The 19,449-nt window shown below is 34.5% G+C and overlaps 1 protein-coding gene and 1 long non-coding RNA gene across 2 annotated transcripts in view; one reads left to right on the top strand and one right to left on the bottom strand.

Moving 5' to 3' along the window:
- Positions 1-325: 325 nt before the first annotated feature.
- The window catches only part of ATLIG4 (DNA ligase IV), a 38,310-nt gene continuing 19,186 nt past the window's right edge, over positions 326-19,449 (bottom strand). Inside the window, exons 6-27 of the mRNA XM_089725032.1 lie at positions 18,069-18,160; positions 11,825-11,896; positions 11,417-11,496; positions 11,252-11,289; positions 11,157-11,163; positions 10,857-11,012; positions 10,048-10,123; positions 9,115-9,239; positions 9,001-9,035; positions 8,694-8,752; positions 8,313-8,396; positions 6,998-7,093; positions 6,851-6,899; positions 6,495-6,582; positions 6,163-6,366; positions 5,500-5,625; positions 5,321-5,420; positions 5,102-5,207; positions 3,623-3,753; positions 3,316-3,480; positions 2,841-2,996; positions 326-1,135 (exon numbers count right to left, since the gene is read on the bottom strand). Coding sequence (XP_089581158.1) covers positions 427-1,135; positions 2,841-2,996; positions 3,316-3,480; positions 3,623-3,753; positions 5,102-5,207; positions 5,321-5,420; positions 5,500-5,625; positions 6,163-6,366; positions 6,495-6,582; positions 6,851-6,899; positions 6,998-7,093; positions 8,313-8,396; positions 8,694-8,752; positions 9,001-9,035; positions 9,115-9,239; positions 10,048-10,123; positions 10,857-11,012; positions 11,157-11,163; positions 11,252-11,289; positions 11,417-11,496; positions 11,825-11,896; positions 18,069-18,160 — 2,754 coding nt within the window. The 3' untranslated portion in view covers positions 326-426. The remainder of the gene's footprint in view (positions 1,136-2,840; positions 2,997-3,315; positions 3,481-3,622; positions 3,754-5,101; positions 5,208-5,320; positions 5,421-5,499; positions 5,626-6,162; positions 6,367-6,494; positions 6,583-6,850; positions 6,900-6,997; positions 7,094-8,312; positions 8,397-8,693; positions 8,753-9,000; positions 9,036-9,114; positions 9,240-10,047; positions 10,124-10,856; positions 11,013-11,156; positions 11,164-11,251; positions 11,290-11,416; positions 11,497-11,824; positions 11,897-18,068; positions 18,161-19,449) is intronic.
- On the top strand, positions 630-1,271 carry LOC119371288 (uncharacterized). Its single transcript, XR_005178873.2, has 2 exons — positions 630-770; positions 882-1,271. It is a non-coding gene; the product is annotated as an uncharacterized LOC119371288 (long non-coding RNA).

Genomic DNA, 19,449 nt, shown 5'->3' with positions numbered 1-19,449 from the left:
CTCTCTTTTTACCTTGATTGATGGTTTTAAGTTTATAAATGTGTTAATTTGAACATTTTAACTTCTATTACTGGATTATTGCTTATGAAATCTATGTATTTTTCATATTAAATAAATTAAATTATAATTCATGTTGAATAAATTAAAATTATAATGCATGTTTATAAATTTATTATATTACAGAAATAATATTTTTTATGAATTTTAAATTGATATTCACAAAGTGTTGGAAAAATTTAATCTTAGCATTCTTAGTGTAATACAAAGGGAAAAAAAGATCAATTATGTTAAATTTATAAAAATCAAAACAAATTCAAGGATTAAATTGGGCTAAAAAATGAAATCGGATTTTTTTAATCATTTTATAATTGATTCAAAAGGTCAAATCTGACTTTTTACAACCCGATAAACATTACAAGATTCTCATCAATCCTTGAGCAGTTCACCAGCAATATCCTTGTAGCTGACTTTCTTTTTCTTTGCAGGCGGTGCAGTAGGATCTATAGCTGGCCTTTCATTATCAGGAAATGGTTTTGGTTTTTCCATTTTCTTCATTCCAAGACCAGGAATCATGTCCAATAACATGGCATGAACTGGATCAACCATAACTTCAAGTTTCTCAGAGTTCTCTTTCTCCTTCCCATATTGCCCTTCACCCTTTGCAATATTAGGAGTTTTATCGAACCACTCGTCTCTTTGACCTTCACAGATTTCAACATCAGAAGATTGATCCTCTCTCCTTTCAGTAACTTCGTTCTCAGCACTCATGTGTATGTGTGATGATTCTGACTCTTCTGTTTTACTCTCTTTGATTTCTGAACTTTTCTTGCTAATCTCTGCATTTTTGCTCATTTTGATCTCTCCTTTTGTTTCATCATCAGATGAATTGTTTTCATCTGATTCATATTCACATATTTTAGCAGGCTTTCCAACGCGTGTCTGTGTTTTTCGAGCTCTGCTAATGCCTGCTTTTCCTTTCTTCACACTCCTGCCAGCAAGTCCCCCTCTTTTCCGTTTCACATCTCTCTTGGGCGAGGCTGATATACTAGCATGTTCAAAGGAAGTTCTGCCTTGCTCTTCTGTTTGGCAGCCAGGAAAAGATGGAAGTTTCTGGTCGTTATCCAGATCATAATTGCTGGGCAAGGAAGAGAACAGAATAAAAGTGTTAAGTCCTGAAATAGAATAAATTTTGATCACAGGATGTGTATAGTTCAGATATAGTCATTATCAAAGATGGTCACTTATAAGCAAAAGCAAATTTTCAATCTTTAGTAGCGTGAGTCATAACCAGCACTATTTTGATGAAAAAAAAATTCTGAGTGATAATTATTCCAACCAAATTCAAAGTTCACTATCCTACCAAAATCTAGCTTATACTTGATGCTGTAATACGTAACCAATTTGGCAGATTCATTTAGTAACAGTCGCCAGTTAATAGGCAACACATTTAGAACAAATACTAGTCTAGCAAGAGAGAGTAGAACGTATGCTATTGTGTGGTAATATGCTAATTCGGTTTCCATATCAGCCACTTGGGCTGAGCAGATGATTCAAGTTACCCAAAAAGACTTGGACTCGTGATTGCTATATATTGCCACCAACGCATGCAACAAGTTGCCAATCCAACAAATGTCACTAGCCAGGAAACACATGATGCCAATTCATAGGCAACAAATTTAGAATAGATGCTAGCAGAGAAAGAGAGAGGAAGAACAATATACAGTAATTTGCAGCATACTTTAGTTTCCATATCTGGCACTAGAGTTCGGGGAGGGAGGAGAAGGTGAAAAATTAATATTAACCAAAGGCACTGGAAAGTGGAAACCATTTGTTCTGACGCAAAGATTTCCACAGGGCAGTTTGAGAAGAGATTCAGTCTCCACTTGGGCTTGGACTTCCGCTTCCTATACTTAAGCATAAGTATCCTATGGAATAGTAAGGTTGTTCCTATAGTGGTATTCCTGTTTGAAGTTGAAGAGGGAATAGAAATTTTTTTGATGTTTGTACTTGTATTAACAAGTGGGAATTGTCGAGGTATTTGTTCAAGTAAGAATAATCCATGTAATCACAGAAATTCTCAAAATGAAGGGAATTGACGATAATAACATCAAACTTTTCCTTGCCATAATATTTCACTTCCTATTAGTATCACGGATACAAGACGGATCTAGTCCCAAGGAGGTTCATGGCCAAGGGTAAAGATGTCCAGACAAGAGTTATTTTAGAATGTACCGGTTGTATTTCCTGATAAGACCATCAGACTACACAACAATGGTTTGGCGGGCTACATCTCGTAACAATGACAACTTCCAGAATTGAAAATCAGAAACAAATCACCCATATCATAAAAACTAAGGACGCAGGTAATGTTGGACACTGGACACTAAGAAGTTGCACTAATTTTTTTTTTTTTTTTTTTTTAAAGCCAGTAGAATGACATAAGAAAGAAAATCACAAGAAAATTAAGAAGGACATTTAATATGCAGATATACATGTGTTCAAGATGCGCATATATATATATATATATATATATATATATATATAGCTGCAGCTGCTTCTTGGCTTTATATCAAATAGCAGAAGTACATTATGACGAGACACTTAAATATACATATACAATAAGATGCACGCAAAGACGTGTTGCATATCTAAAAATTTAATGTCACTATATCATCCTATTAACTTATGTATCATGGCTGTCAATAAAATGCAAACAATAGTTATTTGATATCAGTAATGTGCATTCTCAGATGCAATAAGATGCATCATTAGCCATTTCAAATGCTTAAAATATGCAGCATATGCATAACACCCTAAACTTAAAGCACATGTGCACTAACCACTTTTCAATATTCAACTCTTGCAAACCAGAGGGCTTCAAGCTGTATGTCTCCTCTTCCAGTTTTTTCTGTTTTTCCAAGGAGTCCTCCAACCACTGATATCCAATCACAGACAACCTCTTATTCAAGAGGAAATATTTGTCTTTACCTGTAAAACTACATAAATAGAAGGAAAATTAAGAATCACTTAAAATAAGATATTTACTCTTATTTAATATTTAATAGTAAGAATAGCTATAATAAGCTTAAAAAAGAAAAAAAATTAGTTTTACACGGTTCAAAGAATAAAATACCTCTGAAAAGGAAAATAAATAAAGCAAGAAAACCAAAAAAAAAAAAAAAGGTATTTTAACCTGCTAAAGTATCATAAACTCAGAAGTCGGATATCATCATATTTTTTTACAACATTGCCTAAAAAGGGAGAAGAAAAATTTAAATTGATTATGCAGCAAAACCTAACATGATCTTGGAGTACCTCTTTGTAAGAGCATCAAAATCAATGTTGGATATTCCTGGCACTGTCAAGACCAACATATGGGTAGCATTTGCAAGATTATTGCTGACATAGCCACCACCCATGAGAACTTCAAGCTTCAACCTCCTCGATTTAAGTCCCAACAAGGTCTCCCAATCAGGTGTTCTTCAAAAGATTAAATGTTCAAGAAAGGAGGCAAACAACATCTGAGCTAATATTTATTCATAAACCGCATAAAGTTAATCTATCCCAAAGGCTAATAAATATAGAAAATTAATATGGAACCATGATAGTCAGAAGACCTTACAAAAACTGTGTTGGAAGGTAGAAGTACACAGAGCAGCCGTAAAAGAGAGACCATTTATCCTTTGGACAATACTTTCTTTTATAATACTCAATTCTATTGGCATCTTCCGAAGCATTTATGTTCTCTAAAAGCTGGAAACAATGAAGCAAGTAAATTTAATTTAGTTGCTCCATTAAATTTGCTGTGAATATCAGTTGGCAGTTTCAATACTAAATACAGAAATGTCTTTAAAGCATTTGATGTTGTTGCTTGGACACTTCCAAGGATGATAACAAATTCAAAAAACTGAGTAAAAAACTAAAAGCTAGACCTAGGATATTGGTCAACCAAACTGATCATTTCGACGCCAGGAAATTAATGTTGATTAGACTCCTAGCAGTCAAGACCCTGCTATAGCTTAGAGTCTAATCTATATTACTGTTCTGCATCTAAAAATGACCTCCTTTTACATATCCTAGTAGAAAATTTATTTTATGTTTATCAAACACCTACCCTTTTAAGTTCTATGTGAGGCACAAGATTTAAGAACCTAAGCACTTGGCACTTACAGTCCCTGACACAATAGAGCTTAAACACAATCACTTGTATGATGGTGGTGTATTGTGTCAGGGTTGCAAATCACCATATTTCATCACCTAGGCATCAAGCTACACATCATACAATGAAATTTTCTACAAGTAAAAGAAGATATAAAAATCCATGAGATAGTTTGGACATCCATACTATCAGCTAACCAATACATGTTACAGAAGGTTGACCAATTGAAGTTGTTGGAGATAAGAAAGCAAGGGACAGATCTAGGATAACATGCAGAGAAAAACTGGACAAAAAAAAAAAAAAAGAACCCGTAGATCTTTCTGAAGGTGTATTTTTGATCTGTTAGAATGAAAGCAAAAATTCTCATAGCCAGTTCCAACTTATTTAGGATTAAGGCTTAATCAAGTTAAGTTTTTTGTCTCTCTTCTATTTGGACTATTGTTTGGTTGAGAAAGATCATATCTCTCACTCTTTCACCTCTCCATCTTTCTCAAAATAGCTTACTTTTCAATCATTTTTTTCCTCAGATGCATTCACCTCCTCCATTCATTTATAGCCTAGTTGGACATTTGTGGTTTAATTTTGTCTCTGAATGATTTGAGTGCTAGCTGTGCTTGACTCTGACATGCTTTAACACAGTAAGAGGTGAACAGAAAATTCAAAAGGTGTCATTTGGCTGAAAAATGACGACAATAAACTGGCAGACTGAACTGAAACCACCGGTTAACTGAAAAAATGTCAGTTAATTTTGTTATCCAGTTCAGTCCAAAAAATTAGTGAAACAAACATTTACATTAGTTCAGAAAGTTTCGCAATTCAGTTACCAGAGCTGTAACCCTATGTTTAGATATTTATCTTACCTTTCAGGTTTTGTATTGATACGGCAGTTAATACAACAAACATTCAAATGTGTGGGCAACAAATAAATGATCATAAATATACCTGTTTGATGTCTGCAAGGTCAATGTCCCAGTAGTAAGAATCAGAAAATTCATCAATTTCTTCCTGTAACTTCTTCTTTGAAGCTTCAGAAAGGAAGAGGAAGTACCTTCAAAAGATACTAGGTCAAAAGCCTTTTATACCATATCAATGTATTTTTGTGCATGTGTATGAGAGAGCTTTTTCAAAATAAGCAACAAATTAAATGAATGTAAAACTAACTTTGGCTGTAACGGGAGGAGCTTTTTTTGTGAGCAACAATCCAATACCCATGAGCAATGAATAACATCTCCATGAAGCTTTGCTGCCTGATATTTAATCCCTGAGAAAGAAATTCTTTTTTAATCATACTGTTTCCAGAATAAAAGTGGTGATTCAATTGCACTAAGAAAGAGAGAGACCCTTGTTTTCAGCTGCAATACAGTGGGTAACTGATTTATTTAAATTCATTGAAAATGTTCCCCCATTCTCGATGACCATTTTGTGTAAGGACTCCAGAGAGTGAGTTGGAGGCACATTAACAAAGTCTGTACTTGCTCAGGAAATCAATGATCTAACCAAGTAAGAAGAACTGAAAATTTTGATAGTACTGCGTTCAAAGTCATAGAAACATCACTTCCAAAACTCACAAATATTGGTTCAAATTAGAATGAGTTCAAGTAATTAGTCAGAACTTTGAAACGATAAAACAGATTTTGCTACCAAAGGGAAAATGACAAACTACTGAACAGAAAATGCACTTGTATAACTTGGAACCCATGCATTAATCCATAGAGGGTGTGGTACTATTATCTTTTACAAACAGCATAACTTCATAGAGAAGATAAACCAGCCTTCTACTAGAAATTATGTAATTCTTATAGGATGTAATTCTTATAGGAACCAATTATCTGATTTAAGAGGAAAAACGTAATGATCTTTAAGCTGAAACCATAACCACAGTGAGAAGAGTGCAGGAAGGTGTGAAGGCTAGTAAGCAATGTAGAATTTAAAATAGTATAGGTGGTCAGCCATGTGAGGCGGGGAAATGATGGAATCAACTTGGTGAACCAGATAAAGGATACAAAACATCATTTTTGAAAATATCAAGGTTTCCTCCCTAACATCGGAGACATCAGTCTCAATAAAATGAGATGGAACAACAGATGCATTCTTTCTTCCTCCCTTTTTGGAGGATTTTACGCTTGTTTGTTTTCTATCTTGCAAGCCTCCAGAATCTTTTCCCTTCTGTGTGGTACCATTGCTAGAATGTACCAATTCAACAAATGCTGCAAAAAGACAAAACTACTGATTAAAGGACGACAAATAGCCCAAGTCAGATAGAAATCTACAATTTACCAAATACAACATAGTGATAGATGCAAGATTAAAGTATGAATATGATCAATATTCTTACACTGAACATCAAGGCACTCGTACCAAGGCTTGTCATATCTCACTCTGTCAATGCGTGGGAATCTCAAGCTATATGGTGCAGCAAATACCTAGAAGAACAGAGCTTAAATCAGACATCTGCATAAATAAAGCAAATCTTTCAAGAGAGAACATTTAACTGCAATGCACACACACGTGTGCAATATGCACAGTGTGCAACAATGGAGTTACTCTATTATGACGTGATAGTTGCAGGTTTAGGACATGAAAATAGTTTTCTTTCTAATGCAAGGGGAAGGCCATGCACATCTTGTATATCTCCCTTTTTTAAAACTTACTAAAGAAAAGAACAAATATCATATTGTTTCAGATAGAAACCTCAGAGCTTATAGTCCGAATATCACTTGTGATAGAAAGTATAATCGATCTGCAAGAAAGGAAGGAGAAAAAAATAAGTAAATATTCATCTTAAGAAACATTATTTTTCTTTCCCCAAATGGTTTAAAATGAATGGAGAAAATTTACTTCTCAGGGCTCTCAATCCACACATCTGGCCTCTCTTTTGAATTATTTGTTACTTGATAAAAACTTGGTGGTGACTTCTTTGGGTATTCATATTTCCTGAAAGAAAAGAACAAGCCACAAATATATGCAGATATCCAGACAATCTCAAGTGTGGATCTGTTGTAAAAAATATGGAAAAATCCCAAAACATAGAATAGTTATGCAAAATGATGGAATGTTTCTTAGGTCACAGAGACAATTACATCTTGCCAACTGCATATAACTGCTATAGAGCCTGACTATACTTGTTTCTTTTTTTTTAATTTCCTTTTAGCCTTTTCTTTATTTCTCTTATATTTCATAGAACATAAAATGGGTTACTCAAATGATTGTCTAATCACAAACCTTAGTTTGGTCAAAGCAATTGGACAGATTTAAGGTCCATGACCATATGGCAAATGATCACAAGCAGTCAAACTTAAACTTCAGTGTCTTTTGTAATCCTACAACGAACTTTAAATTTTGATAATTTTTTGTAGCATTAAATTTTGCAACTCTATCGCCAATTCAAATTCAAGCGAAATTAAACCTCAATTTGCTGACTCAATGGACCTAGATTCATCATTGTTTGTTAATTCATTTTATCGAGCTAACAGTTTTGCATTTTATTATATTAGTTTTCCCACATGATGCACGATAAAATAAATAAATGCAGACCTAAATGTTACCAAATCCAATCTTAATTCACCTGAATTCCAATTGATGATAGAACTATAAAATTAAAAAGTTGCTTCAAAGTATTGCCAAAACTAAAAGTTCAACATAGAATTGCATGAAGGTGTCAAATTTTGAGCATTTCTTTTGTAGTTAGGCCTTTTTTCATTCTTTTCACCTACCAATTCTTCATGCATTTCCAAAGTAGTTAACTGTAGACAATCTGTAACTAATGCAATTGCCACAAGATCTCTAAAATATACAATGGTTAACTACTTTGGAAATGCATTAATTGTGTCCTATACGTCATGTATCATTTTCAATTTTATCTATGCCTAACACCTCCTCGACCACCAACCAAACCACCCCCCCCCCCCCCCCCAAAAAAAAAAAAAAGAGAAATTTTCCACAATGTTTCGCCAAAGACTAATGGTAATGCCTAAGAAAAAAGTATCACTTAAGCGTCAAACTTTCACCTGGTCTTCAAGCTTTGACAATAATAATAAATGAATTAAGTATAGAATATAATTAACCATTTTAAAGTATGTGGCAATTGTCAATGTGTCTGAAGTTGGGAATTTTTCATCATGAACTGTTATAACCCCAGTGCAACATTCCATACCTAAAATAAGGCTTCAGTTTGGTTACAACAGCAGCTAGCTCGTCATCAGATAGTCCAGTGCCCACTCTGCAAAAGGAGATGAATCTACAAAAAAGGTGACAGCATTAGTCCCCCAATTCCTTTGCCCCTTACATATCAAAGTGTTAAACCAAAATATACTTTCTAATGAAAATTCTCACTTATAATGCCAGAAACAGAGCTCAACTATTCCAAGAAGTTTGCTTGTTCTGACATGTATAGCTAAACCTACATAATTATTTGATAACCATATAAATTGCAACATAGAGTTTATAATTATCATTATTTTGGATTCAACATTGAGTTGACAAGAAAGGAGGCAGCTCATTTGTCTAAAATTGTCAACAGTTCGTAAATGCTCACCGCCTGGGGTATGTATCTGCAGCAGGGCGCTCTGCCAGACCAACCAAGAATTGAGCCACCTACAATTTGTTAAGGATTAATTTTAAAAAGGCAATATGAGGAAATTCACATTTCATTTTCTGAACCTAGAAATTAAGACCAAAATCAATTAGTCCTTACAGATCAAGTTCAAGGAAGGAAAATAGGAAATGGTGCTATATTACAGCACCTAACTTTTAATTACCAAGATGGCAAGCGCAAGACCTTTACTATCTCATTTGATTTCCTTCGGAGAAACAAATTAAAAAAACAAGGAAAGGAACCAAACCTCTCCTCCATGACGCCCAGAACCATAATATCCTCCTACAACCAAGGACACAAAAATGAAAAACAAATAAACAAATTAATTTAAAAGAAACCACAAGTAAGATAAAGTACAAACCTAAAATAAGAACATCCAAATCAGAAGCAGCCTGTATGTACTCCGGCTTCAATTTCAGCCATTTCCCACTTCGATCACCTGGTTCCCATTTTGAGCCAAGGTCTTTTAATATGATCCCTTCATCTCTAGAAGAACAATGTATGATTGCAAATAAGATTATGGATCACACAACTTCTATAATAATAAAGAAAAATAACGAGCTCATATATCTGACAGTAAGAATAAGAAACATTTGCCAACGACATAGTATGTCATACAAACCCAAGAACAGATAAAAACTAAAATGGATCAGATGACTATGATGAAGATTATAATGATGCGGATGTACATTGAACTTACGCATGTGAGGCAATTGGTGCTCAAATGGAAACATCAAAACATTATTAATGCAGTGACAAACTTAGCATGTGCACACACAGACAAACCCTTCCTGCAGCCTCTCCATTGAAATAAACATAAGAATAATAATAATAACAAAAAGAGCAAGGACCATGATCATGATCAGATGGCAACATGTCATAAAAACAAAAGGCAAATTAGGAGAGCTCAAATAAACAGATTGCATAACAGTACTGCCTCAGGAAGATCAGTATTGCAGAAAAACAAGACAAAAATATCCTGCAATAATGAAAGACTAAAAACTCTACAGATTAAGAGCAAATAATGTGCATAGAAAAGAGATGGCAGCAAATTACAGGCTTACTATCTCTGGAAGTTCGGTATTGCATAATGCAAGCACAAAAAGATGATGAAATGTTACTTTGATTCCATAGATAAAAGCAAATTAGAGACCAGAGAAAACAAATTAGCACATCACTATCTATGGAGGGTAAGTACTGCAGAAAGATAAGATAAAAAGATCCCAAAATTACAAAAGGTTAATTCAGTTTCCACAGATTTGGCCATCAAATTAAAACAACAAAGAACACTGACCTATTTTTAACAGTCTCCTCAAAGAATCTCTCAACATCATTCATGTTATAAGCAATAAGCGAACAAGGAGGTTCCCCTGCATAATTAGCATGGGCAGATTGCTGAATTTCCAAAGACAAGCATTATTCATAATTAAGAACATTTGTCGCAATAAAAATCAATATATTAATTTATTTGAACCAAAACTAGTAGAACAGATTTTCTAATGAGCTGAAAGCCCCATATAAACCATACATTCCCAACAAGTATCAATGAGCCAAAACTCACCAAAGACATGAGCCTGGCATTTTCCCATCTTCCTTAAGCATACATTTGTCTTGACTTGATAGTTTACACCACCCAAAAATGCTTCATACTAGTATAATAAATAAAAATTCAACAATAAAAAAAGAAAAATTCTAAATTTGTAAGATTTTCAACTTCCTCAAATACTTTTTCTCAATTTCACTATAAGTAGTATGGGGGTAAATCAATGTTCGGCTACTGCATATGATGGAAATTCTAAATATATGAACTCAAATATGAGATAAAGTACTACGACTCTAATCTAAACTAATCCAAGCAAATAAGCAAGTCAAACTAAACTAATGGGTTTGGGTTCAAAAATAATCCAACCAATCAGAATCAAATTGACCCTCAGTTGTCTAATATGGCAAAAGCACATTCTAGAGGCTCACTATTCTGATAACAGAATTTCGTGTTGGACAATGCATCACAGCATTATAAGAATATCAAGGGACCAACTAAAACTAGTTGGTAAAAACAAACCGAATCAACTGCACAATTTTCATGTATGATAAAAAATTTACCAGGAAGACGTCGATTATTGAGACCCCCATCAGGTACTAGAATCTCTAAACGGCCCTTCAAAGGCTTCACAAATTTTCGGAGAAGATCATGTCTTTCCCTTAAGCTTTGGTGAATGACACTAGTATCTCCAACATAAAGGATGTCAAAAGCAACATCTAGGGGATCAAGTCAAGGAGAATAGAATCCTTCTCTGGTTTGATTCTGAGGATGAATTGAATATTATTTTTGTAAATTGCAACTCAAAGCACTTGCTAAGCTCGACCCAACATCAACTTTAAATTGACTAGGACATAGGATACAGCACAACTGCACCAGAAGAACATATGAATTAAACTTTCAAACAGTACTCCTAACATAATGAAATAATTTAAAAATAAAAAAAATAAAAAAAAACCTGTCTATCACTGTCAAGTCCATCTTTCGCTGCCTTCGCTGCAAATGAATAATATGCAGCACTTAAGTAATCATGCAGAAAGAAAGAAAAACAAGGAAAAATTATTATAAGAAGCCAAAAACAAAAGGGAAAAGGGTAAACTTTAAAATTAAAATATCAAATTACCTATTTCCTGATTTGAACCAAATTCAGCAAACCGATTCAAAGAGGAATCCCAAACCAACATTTCACCGTCGAGTATACACCTATGAGACATCAGTGACAAAAAAAATTACTAGACCAGAAATTCTAAAGCATTGATCCAATTCACAAGATAAGAAATCAAATGTATTCTCCTCAGGCTTCTCTGGCCATACACTACCAATAAGTAGTTATGCATAATATAAAACAGCTTCAAATCAAACATTAATCAAGGTTTGAATTTTAATAGGGGAAAAAAGAGGGCAACAACCAGACTGGAACTATGTCAGTCAGTCTGTCCAATGTGTGTATTGAAAGACACAAAAGCAGAATAATGAAAAGCCAGAAGAAATGATATAGACTGGAATACGAAAACTTCTAATGGAGACTCACCTATCAGCCACAACATTTTGAGTAATGATGTTTGACATTCCATGTCCATATTCAAAGTGATTAAGAAAATTCCTGCAAAAATGATGGTATCGATGAAGCAAATAAATCTTAAGCATAAAAGCAGTCACCGATTCTCTAAGTAATTGAGCTTTAGGAATTACTAAGTTAACTGTAACCAGAGCTCCATAATTTCATATAGAAGAAGATTGTTATTTTTGGGTGATGTTGACCAAACTGCCTCTTGCCACAACTTAGTTATTATTATAATTTTCCTTTTCCTGAAGAACTCTCTCTATTTTCACTGTAACAAAGTCCTCCTTTCTAGAACTGTTTGTTTCCTTTCTTTTCCTAGGACTGTTCCTTTCCATACTATTCCACAATGAACCACAATATCAATGCCAATATACTCATCCGCTTTGTTCATTGTGTTTTTTTTTTGTCATTTTAAGGATTTTGCAGAATTCCAAAATTGTTATCAAGTTTACTTAAAAATTATTAATTTCCCCAGAGACTTTAAGGCTCCATTTGTTTCAGAAAACTAACTTACCTAGAGAAAGTTTCCTAATCTTTTGATGTTTGGGATGCTCAAGAAATCGGTCACCAAAAAATATTGTTCCTATCAAGCCATTTTAAAGGAAAATAATTTCTCCATTTCAAAAGAGGAAAACATTTTTCAACTATAAGTTTATTAGTCCTATGATGACCGATTAGTCACCATTATCGATCACCTTCAATCACAACCGACTACCATCAATCACTGACCACAGTAGGCCACTACCATAATCTATCATTTTTACGCATTTCTTCCTCACATTTAACAATAATTTTGTAAAAACTATGAAATTCCTATAATTCTAAATATTTTTAAGGTCTTAAATTAAAAATTTTAATATCTTTTTAATTAATTTTTAATTTTCAATATTAAAAGCAAACAACAGAAAATGAGTAGTTTAGAAAATATTTTCTAACAAAAATAATTTTCAAAGCTCTATTATTCCCAAAAACAAACGGAGCCTAATTATTATTTAATTTTTTCATTGTTTTTATTTTGTTATTTTAAGTACTTTTAGGGTATTTTTGGACTTTCAACAAAGCTAGCCACTTTTTATAAATTTCCATTGAAAACACATTTTTGCAGATAAAATACAATATTACACATTCATGCATGTTTGTCCATTATCAAAAATAAAGTTTCCTCTTACAATTTCAGTACTACTCACTATATTTTAATTTTCTTTTTAATGACATAATATTGAATTGGGGATATTTTTGGAGTTTTCGTCGTTTTGTTATCATATAATGAGTATTTCATGATTCATATATATAATTATTTATTTTCTAATTACAATAGTAATAACTAAGCCTCAATCCCAAATTAATTATATATTATTATTGATTCCTAAACATTCTTAATAAAATTTTAAAATGTTTATTACATTCTTAAAGAATTGCAAAATTGAAAATAATAATAATAATATTATTATTATTATATATAAGGGAACATATTCTATTCATGACATATAAGCTTTTAATACCTAACATACAAAAATCATTATAATGTCATATTTATTTATTACTATAGAATATTGTGGAAAATTATTGTTGTATTATTTTCATCAATAGGGTCACATAAATATACATATACAAGATACTATAAACCTATTAGGAATCTAACTCCTAACAGAACTCTATTTACAACGAGTCCTTAACACTCCCCCTCAAGTTGGAGCATAGATGTTAATCATGCCCAACTTGTTACAAAGATAGTTAACCTGAGGTCCATTTAAAGCTTTTGTAAAGATATCTCCTAACTGTTCACTTGTTTTAACATGCCCTATAGAGATAACACCCTGTTGTATCTTTTCACGAATGAAATGATAATCAATCTCGATATGTTTTGTCCGTTCATGGAATACTAGATTTGATGCAATGTGAAGAGCAGCTTGATTATCACACCGTAACTTTGCAGGCAAGGACGACTTGAAGCCAATTTCCTCTAACAATTGACGAATCCAAATTGTCTCACAAGTAGATTGCGCCATAGCTTGATATTTTGATTCAGCACTCGATCGTGAGACTACATTTTGTATCTTGCTCCTCCACGATATTAAGTTTCCACCCACAAAGACACAATATCCTGAAGTTGATCTTCTATCAACCTTCGAACCTGCCCAATCCGCATCCGAAAAACACTCAATGTCCAAATGCCCATGATTACTGTAAAGGAGGCCACAACCTAGATTACCTTTCAAGTAGCACAAAATTTGTCCTAAAGCTTCCCAATGAATAACAGTAGGAGAAGACATAAACTGGCTTAAGACGCTTACAGAGTAAGCAATATCTGAATGTGTTACCGTAAGATAATTCAGCTTACCACCAATTGAAAGTTGCAAATTAGGAGTCATCAGAGTACTGCATGGCTTGGCACAAAACTTTCCAGTTTCCTTTAGTAAGTCAAGGACATACTTCCTTTGAGATAAGAAGATGCCTCTCTTACACCTAGATACTTCTATACCAAAAAATACTTCAACAATCCTAAGTCTTTTGTCTGGAACTGAGTCTATAGGAATGACTTGAGTGATGTAATGCCTGCAGAATCACTCCCTATAATAATAATGTCATCAACATAAACCACAAGTAGAATCAAACCAGTGTTAGTACTTCTGAAAAATACAGAATGATCAGAAGTACTCTTCTGCATGCCAAATTGGTGAACCACATTGCAAAATCTACCGAACCAAGCTCGAGGACTCTGTTTTAGGCCATAAAGAGATTTTCGAAGTTTACACACTTTACCCAACTCCCCATTAGCAACAAAGCCTGGTGGTTGCTCCATGTAAACTTCCTCCTGAAGATCCCCATGAAGAAAGGCATTCTTAACATCCAGCTGATGTAAAGGCCAGTCAAAAGTAGCTGCTAAAGAAATAAACAAACGAACAGAAGACAATTTGGCCACAGGAGAAAAAGTATCAGAGTAATCAAGGCCATAAATCTAAGAATAGCCCTTAGCAACTAATCGAGCCTTGAGACGGGCAACAGATCCATCAAGATTCATTTTAACTGTGAAACCCATTTACAACCAATAGCTTTCTTACCTGCCAGGAGAGGCACAAGATCCCAAGTACCATTAGTATCTAAGGCAGCCATCTCCTCTTGCATTGCTGCACACCAACCAGGATGGGACAAAGCTTGGACAACAGTTTTAGGGATAGAGACAGAGTCTAGGTTACTTACAAAACAACGAGATGATGGAGAAAGATGATCATAACTAACAAAAGAAGAAATAGGATAGGTACACGTGCGTTTACCTTTTCGAAGAGCAATGGGAAGGTCAAGGTCTGACGGAGCAGTGGATGGCACAAGCTCAGGTTGAGTGGAGGGATCCGGACCTTCTGTTGAAGCGGTAGATAGGGGAAGTGAGTCAAGAGTTCCTGGTCTCCTGGAATAAACCTGTTCAAAACGAGGGCGAACAGATGCTGGTGCAGCGGGGGGAATAGGAGGAGCAGACGCTGTAGCAGGAGCAGTGCAAGTTCAGGAACAGGAACAAGAACAGGAGTAGGAACAAGAACAGGAGCAGGAACAAGAACAGGAGCAGGAGTGGTAGGAAATTGTTGGATAGCGTAGACTAAAAACTCATCATCCTCCCCCTCACTCTTATATATAGGAGAAGGAAAAAATGGAGTATTCTCAAAAAATGTGACATCGACAGAAATAAGATAACGGTCAAGATCGGGAGAGAAACAACGTTATCCCTTTTGATGCCGAGAATACCCAAGGAAAATACAACGAATGGATTTTGGATCTAATTTGGAAACCTGAGGACGAACATCACGAACAAAACAAGTAGAACCAAAAATACGAGGTTCAATAGGGAATAAAAGTTTAGAAGGAAACAAGACACTATAAGGAATTGCACCACTAAGCACAAAAGAAGGCATGCGATTAATCAAAAAACATGCAGTAGAGACAGCATCCGCCCAAAAATTTTTAGGGACCTTCATTTGAAATAGGAGTGCCCTAACAACCTCAAGAAGATGTCGATTTTTTCTTTCTGCAACCCCATTTTGAGAAGGAGTATCAACACAAGATGGTTGATGAAGATACCATTCTATGACATATAAGATTGGAAGGGACTAGATAGATATTCTTTAGCATTTTCACTTTGCAATGTGTGAACAGAGGTATTAAATTGATTTTTAATCTTAGCACAAAAGGAACAGAAAATAGAGAATATCTCAAAACAATTTTTCATTAAAAATAACCAAGTAACACGAGAATTCTGTAGAATAGAAACACTGCTTGCCAATTCTGTAGAATAGAAACAGAAGAAACAAACAAGGCAAAGGCTCTATAGGAAGAAGACAAAGAATCATAGGAAACAAATTGAGAGATAGGATGTTTAGTACATGATCTCACACCTTTCCTGAGAGCAGTAGGAATATTGGTGTCATCAGTAACAGGATTAGCAATAGGATCAGAATCAACACTATGTATTATAGGAGTTGTACTAGAACTAGGAAGAGTGGGAGTTATAGGAAGCTCACCACATTGATTTTCCGAACCTGATTGCAAGGAAGACGGTTGAGCAATGGAATCGTGCACAATGGCACTAGTTTTCTCCCCTCTATTATATCTCTTTAAATCTGGCCCATCTAGTCTATCTTTTCTTTTGAACCTGATGATCCTCTCTTGGTTGTGATTCATCTGGATTTTGTATTTCTTCATCAATATTAACAAGGTTCATAAATTGTTAAGGTACAGATAGGAATTATTCCCACTTCCTCTTCTCACCACCTGGGATGATAAATCTCAATAATAGTCTAGTTGTTGCCATAGGTCATTCAAAACAGCATAGTATTGGTTAACTATCAATTCCTCTTGCTTCAAGCCATGGAGTTTGTTGCGAAGCTCATACACTTGAGCAATATTTCCATGCTGAGAATAGGTCTTAGTCACAGTTTTCCAAATTTTGCTGCAGTATCCATGATCAAATACCCATTTGCAATCCTAAGCTCCATGGAATTAATTAGCTAAGACATAACTAATGAGTTTTCGAAGTCTCATCTATCATAAGTGTCACTCAAAGGTGCGGGTGAGACTTTAAAACCAGTAATATACCCTTGTAACCCTCTAGCCTTGATAAACAATAAGCAAGACCTTGACCAAGCAAGGTAATTTGTTCCATTAAGCTTTACCAGGCTAATTTGCAACAAAGGGTTGTCATGTGAAGGGACAACCTTAGTATCAACGATCACTGAACCATCACCCATTGTCAAAAAAAACCCAGAAAAACACGGAAATCAAGCCTGAAACCAAAAAACAACCTGAAGACAGTCCAAAACAATGAGAAAATATGAGAGACAGCCCTAAAAAAGTGAGAACCAGTCAGAAAAATATGCCAGGTGAAGGCACAAGACTGGGGCGAGTCTGACAGAGCAAACTGCTGCCCGAGTGGTGGCCGGAAATGGCGTCACACGCTGCCATGCGTCGGTGAGTAGGACTAGCAGCATAAACCTATGGCGGCGTGTGGTACCACGTGCCTCGTCGGACAGTCGCCGGAATCTGCAGGCAGACTGATTGGCAGGCCCTCTCACCTGTGATGGGCGATGACACGTCCCTCTCCCTCTTGAAGCCACAGTGGGTTTACCCATCTAGGTTTTTCTCTCTCTAATTGGTTTCTTTCTTTACTATGCATGAGCTGAAGAAAGGTCAACAATATGCTCCGATACCATGTTTTTTTGTGTGAATAAAGAATGTTCATTCAATCATTATAACTCTATTTATACCTAGGGAATATATGTAAATTTTTATTGTACCCTTTTACACTTAACATGAGGCGAATAGAATATAAACAAATTATATAAGATAACAAACATCCCTAAAAAATTTTAAAATGCCTAGTATGTCCTTAAAAAATTGCATAATGTCTTTTTTTTTTTCTTCTCTATTATATTCTTATTCAAATTCTTTAATCCTTCTAAAAAAAAAATTATCGAACTTATTGATTTAATATATATTAAGTAAAAGGGAATAGTAATCAAAAGTAAAATTCTTAAAAATTAGAATAATTGTCATTTTTAAATTTTACAAACATATCTTCATTATGAATTGTAAAATTACTACAAAATGTATTTAGTATTTCGATAAATTAAAATTTAAGTGCCTTTAAAGCTGGACAGAACCTAGTAGAATACTAGATTCAAATTAGTAGATTAAAGTTTTGAGGAAATCAACCTATACATACCTTGAGTAGTATTGTACTTCTGCCCCATTCTTATGTATTTGTATCCGATCACCATCAAGTTTACATTCAACAACTACTTCCTTCCCATGAAGCTACGCGAATAAGTAAAAGCATAACAAACTTGTTTAGCATAAGAAAATATTAAGGAAAAACAAGGAAATATAGACACTATATATTTATGTTGCATGCCTTTGCATGTATACGCATACCAATGATAATAATATAAATACTTATCTTTGAGCTTCCATATGCTTGTCTTAGTAACTCAAAAAAATAGATTTGGAATACAAATAAGAAAATGTTTGAAATGAGTATATAAGCATTTGAGTATGTGAATATGTGCACACGCATTTACATATATGTGCATACATGTCCATTAGAAATACAGCTTTTCCATTGCATTGGCTCTTTGTTTCTTTCAATTATAGATTTCTTGAAGTTAATTGGTTAACATTACATGTACTATAAATATATCAAGCCAATGATTTCAAAGATCTAAACTTTTGGTATGATCTTTAATTTTGATGCGCTAGTTATTAAACCTTCAATACCAATCTCAATTGTTGCCAAACTTGGAAGACATATCCCAAAACTCAACTTGCAGATGTGGCTAGGGGTGAGCATTCGAGCAGTTCGGTTCCGAACTGCAAAACTGGATACACAAGTATCAACTTCTAAACAAGAAAAGAACCAATAAGGAAAGAAGCAATATATCCTCCTATGCGACCTATACAGGGATATTCCAAATCAACTAAGTCAAAAATATGGCATTTATGGAGGATGTTAATGGGCAATTTGGCTTCAAAGGTTGCTTAGTGAATTGGGAGTTTGACAAAAGCACATAAAACGCATTGTGCTAGGCAAACTGCTATGCATTTAGCAAAGAACCAAATTTATCATGCAAGGAAAAAGTACATCAATGTTCTGCATCACTTTGTAGGTAAGCTTCTGGAAGGTCACATACTACTCCAGAAGACCAAGACAATTGAAAATCCTATAGATATGATGAAAAAGGTGGTGACAGCTGTCAACTTCAGACACTATTTAGACTTGATCAATATTGTAAAAAACTGAAGGTTAGCGATTCAACGCAGATTTGAAGATGCTATATTGTGAGGGACTTGGAAGATGTGGGTATGGGAATTCACCAAGGTGGAGATCAGTTGGTGTGTGGCTGTCGCACATCGTGGAAATGAGAAAGTGAAGATGATTCTTTTAATTATAAAAGGAACCCTCTCCCTTTTATCATACATATCCCAAACACTTGTCTATTTCTTGTTAGACATAGTTTCCACCTCTCCTTGTAATATTTCACTTTGTAATAGGAATTTGAAATAGTGAAATATTATTTTGGTAGTATCCGAGGATGTGGACAAAATTG

The sequence above is a fragment of the Jatropha curcas genome, chromosome 8 (assembly GCF_041381405.1).
Source record: "Jatropha curcas cultivar XTBG-Jc1 chromosome 8, XTBG_Jcur_1.0, whole genome shotgun sequence".
Classification (NCBI taxonomy): Eukaryota; Viridiplantae; Streptophyta; class Magnoliopsida; order Malpighiales; family Euphorbiaceae; genus Jatropha; species Jatropha curcas.
The sequence above is the reverse complement of the archived record's forward strand: the minus strand, read 5'-3'. Positions and strand labels throughout refer to the sequence as shown.